The sequence below is a fragment of the Sinocyclocheilus anshuiensis genome, unplaced genomic scaffold, assembly GCF_001515605.1.
Source record: "Sinocyclocheilus anshuiensis isolate Anshui unplaced genomic scaffold, SAMN03320099.WGS_v1.1 scaffold287, whole genome shotgun sequence".
NCBI classification, from domain to species: domain Eukaryota; kingdom Metazoa; phylum Chordata; class Actinopteri; order Cypriniformes; family Cyprinidae; genus Sinocyclocheilus; species Sinocyclocheilus anshuiensis.
The window spans coordinates 596,629-601,484 of NW_015552557.1; the positions used below are offsets into that span (position 1 = coordinate 596,629).

Consider the following 4,856-nt stretch of genomic DNA (forward strand, 5'->3'; position numbering starts at 1 on the left):
AAATTAGGCTGCTATCCCTTTAAAACCGAATGCACAGCTGCAATGGATAATGTACTGATACACGTACTCCCTACTGTTTACGTTCACTTAAGACGTAGTCAACTGTGTTTACGTTAATACTCGTCAAAACGGACAATTCGACATCATTTTGTGTAATTCTGTGTTCATGCGATGCGAGAGAGTACTCGCGCGCTGTGAGACGCGCTTTCTGTGTGTGTATGCTTCAGTGATACACATCTAACCTCCGAACTATGCAGCAGATTCGTTCTGAATGAATCTCTTCCCATATCGTCCCTCCCTAACATTTACATTTACATTTAGTCATTTTGCAGACGCTTTTATCCAAAGCGACTTACAATTTGGGGATACATAAAGCCCAGAAAGTGCAATCAAAAAAACAAACGCAAACAAAAATATAACATAGAAATAGGCAGAAAATGAAATATTCCTTCCTAGCAGAAAGTAATAATTCAAACAGCAGATCTATAAACAAAAAACACTCACGTGCAGCCATCTGTCTCTTCCGTTGACTAATCGCTTGGCCCTAACATTTTCTTCTCGTTTTTATTAATTGACAAAAATGTCAATAGATTTACGTCATAGTTTTTGTCATTCAAAAAGAGTTTTAGTTCGTTATCGTCTCGTTGTCTTCGGCCAAAAAAAGTTTGTTGAAATTTATGACGAAAATTATTCGTCAACCAAATTAACACTGATGTAGTTTTGTTCATTTATTAATACTTTGAATAAGCTTTTATTTCTATATATTCACCTGTTTGATTATTATATATGTATATTATTTATTTTATTTTTTTAATTCAGGTTTAGGACATAGTACTTTTTTGGTTAGGTGCCAAATATTGCTATTTTTTTAACTTTATGTTTGTCAGCTTCATTTTATTTTATTTTATTCTACCTTTATTTCAGTTATTTTTTAGTAATCTTAGTTAACAATAACAATAGTGAACCAAATCAATATCAAAAACTAATTTGCTTTTTAAGTTTATGTTTGTTTGTGTTTGAATATCTTCATGTGAGTTTTCTTCATGTTCAGTGTTTTTAGAGCCTACTATAGTTTATAGTAGTACTTTTTAATTTTTTCTTTACTAAAAACCGCTTCATTAGCCACATATTCAAAGTACAGATATCTGACAGTTACAGGTCACTACAGACACTGTAAGAGCGAGTCCCTGCAGAGCCACTAAAACCAGAAATAGACAGGCCTAGAATAGAATATCATTAAATCAAACGCTCGGTAACAAATCAAAAAGAGCAATTCACTCCAGAGGTACATTCTGTCCCCGCATTTTAAATATCTGGGACATATAGATATTTATTATTATTGCTCAAATCCATGGTTATTTTCTGATCCTGGTTACACAAAAATATTGAGAATATTAAAATAATAAATACATACTTTCAGGATTTAATAAGCAAATAGCTTTAAAAAAGCAAAAATAAAAGCTAAAAGTGAAAATGATTAATTCAGAAAGCACTTCCCAGCAGCACTGCTAGAGGAATAGTTTGTAAATAATGCACAGGCTCTTCTGAGGGGCTTTTCTTTGTTACTCACCACAGAATGACTGAGAGCTGGCAGTGGACAAGCACAACAACTCATGACCACTTTGTTGTTTATCGTGCTCTGAGGAGTTCGTTTGAGGTTAAGAGCGAGATTTTTATTTCTCTTCTTTTTACAGTCGCTGAGTGAGTTGTAAATGCTCTTAATTAAATTAAAGTTGTGCATCCTAATTAAAATTGCCAAAGGGGCTTCCTGGCAGGAGGGGCTGAAAGGCATGACAGAGATTAGTGAATTAATTGCATTGGTGGCTATTTAGATCAAAGTTGGTTTCAAGAGCACGCCATCCTGCGTTTCTATCAGCATCACATTTGGAGGAAAACATGGTGAGACAAACAATAATGATAACAGAGACAACTAGAAAAAAAAAATTGTGGTCTGTCTTAGTGATTATTTAAAAAAATGTGCATATTATATAAAATAATTGTTCTATTATATGCTACCGGTCAAAAGTTTGGAATCATTATCATTTTTTAATTAATATTGCTTAATATTTTTGTAGAAAAGACTCTGAATAGTCACTAAAGCGGCATTTATTTGACTAAAAATACTGTCAAAACAGTGAAATTGTGTAATATTAGTACAATTTGAAAGAACTGTTTTCTTTTTGAATATATTTCAAAATGTAATTTATTCCTGTGATGCAAAGTTGAATTTCAGCATCACTTCAGTCTTCAGTGTGACATTATCCTTCAGAAATTCTATGCTGCACGGATGCTTATAATAATGGTTCTTATTGTTAATGTTAAAAACAGTTTTTGCTGCTTAATATTTTTGTAGAAATCATCATCTTATTAATCAAAGATATAAGAAGTTCAACAGAAGAGCATTTATTTGAAACAGAAATATTATTTAACATGATAAAGGTCTTTATTGTCACTTTTGATAAATTGAATGTGTCATTGCTGAATAAAAATATGATTTTTTTATTATTATTATTATTTTTTTAATCTCACTTTTCCAAACTGTTGAATGGTACAGTTTGCAGAAAAATATGAAGCAGCACAACTGTTTTTAACATTGATAGTAATAAGTGTATACATGTTTCTTGAGCAGCAAATCAGCAGATTAGAAGGATTTCTGAAGGATCATGTGACACTGAAGACTGGAGTAATGAAGCTGAAAATTCAGCTTTGATCACAGGAATAAATTAAATTTTAAAATACATTCAAATAGAAAACAGTTATTTTAAATAATACAAATATTTCAGAATATTACTGTATTTTTTATCAAATAAATGCAGCCTTGGTGAGCATAAGAGACTTCTTTCAAAAACATTCAAAAACCTTCCAAACATTTGACCAGTGCTGTATGAATTCTGTAAGACCTTGCCAGGTCTCTATTTAAATGTGTACATTTGTCTCATCATTTAGTTTGCTTACATCCTCTCTTTCTTTTGGCAGCCGATAGGATTTGTTCTTCCCCAAACGATGCTTCTACCTTCAAACCCATTCTCTCATCTCCTCCTCGCCGGCATCATTCTCTCCCTCATTCTCACCATCCACATGTGGGCCGCACCCGGATGGGCAGCCGCTCCAGCTCCATCGCCTACACAGCGTTCTCCCCACGGCCCTCTATTTCACGCCACTCCAGTATCGCCACCAACCCCCCGATGGACCGCTCCAAACCCAAAGACTACCTCATCCTCGCCATCATCGCCTGCTTCTGCCCTGTCTGGCCAGTCAACATTGTGGGATTTGTTTACTCCATCATGGTATGTAGAAATTGGGCCGTTTGGGTCATTCTACAAGATTTGTGTCCCTAATACGTTACAATTTTAACAATGAATCGCTAACATTGTGATAATATTATTTTTTTCTTACATATTTATTTTAAAAGTTAATATTTTTAAACACTTAAATGTGTTAATATTAATATTTCACTAAACATATGTGACCCTGGAGCACAAAAGCAGTCTTAAGTCGCTGGGGTATATTTGTAGCAATAGCCAAAAATACATTGTATGGGTCAAAATTATAGATTTTTCTTTTAAGCTAAAGATCATTAGGATATTAAGTAAAGATCATGTTCCATGAAGATATTTTGTAAATGTCCTACTGTAAATATATCAAAACTTAATTTTTGATTAGTAATATGCATTGCTAAGAACTTCATTTGGACAACTTTAAAGACGATTTTCTCAATATTTTGATTTTTTTTGCCCCCTCAGATTCCAGATTTTCAAATAATTGTATCTCGGCCAAATGTCATACATACACCATACATCAATGGAAAGCTTATTTATTCAGTTTTCAGATGATGGTATAAATCTTAATTTTGAAAAATTGACACTTAAGGTTTTGTGGTCCAGGGTCACATATGTCAATCATAATTGTATTGCATTGCATTATGTTTTTCTCTCAGAATAAAAACAACAGAGCTTTGATCATAAAACTAAGCATTTAAATGTCATAATTACTCATCTTGAGATGTATTATTGGGGAGATATAGAGTAACAACTGATTTTAATATGCATTTTATGTAAGTAGTCTGCTATACTGTTATCAAGACTGATTTAATTTCAGTCAGAATTTATTCATAATTATAAATTATAGAACTTTGATTTTGTCTAAAGGTTCAATAAACGGTTTCATTTCAAAATATTTGAATATTTCAGACTATTATTTCATATGTCAGGCTAGGTTTAAAGAAATATTTTGGGTTCAATTTAATACAAGTTACACTCAGTCAACAGCATTTGTGGCATAATGTTACTTACCACAAAAAATAGTCCCTCATTTTCTTAAAAATAAATAAAATAAATTAAGTTTAAGTGGGGTAAAAAATGGAAGTGATTTGAGGCCCATTTTAAAAGGGTTATAAAAGCAGAAATATAAAGCTTATAATTTTTATAAAAGATTGTGTGGGATTCCTATTGAAATAACCTTAAAACAGTTTTAGGATTTTATTGGATATGGCAGGTTGTTGTCATGGCAACAAAGTTGTAAAATTGGATATAACTGGATATAAAAAATCCAGTAACTTCCAGTATTTGTATGTATTTAATATACAAATACATACATACATACATATATATATATATATATAGGTTTTTGTATTTTCCCAGCCAATTAGCAAATGTACACATATTAATAATAATTAATAATTTATAAATACAGTATATGGACATAAGAGCTAGCAAATTTTAATATAATTGAGATACCTTTATAGTAGTTATTAATATTTTGAGTTTTTATATTTTCATTTTAGTTAAAATTTATAAATGTATATTTATATTAATTTTATATATTCAGTATTTTCAAAAAATAAAAAAAAAATATAT

General features: G+C 31.3%; 1 protein-coding gene across 2 annotated transcripts in view; it reads left to right on the forward strand.

The window, feature by feature from the left end:
* The window catches only part of LOC107664582 (proline-rich transmembrane protein 2-like), a 9,366-nt gene that overhangs the window by 1,977 nt on the left and 2,533 nt on the right, over positions 1–4,856 (forward strand). For both annotated transcript variants that reach the window (XM_016455193.1, XM_016455194.1), the window contains exon 3: positions 2,977–3,287. In XM_016455193.1, the coding sequence (XP_016310679.1) occupies positions 2,977–3,287 (311 nt within the window). The remainder of the gene's footprint in view (positions 1–2,976; positions 3,288–4,856) is intronic.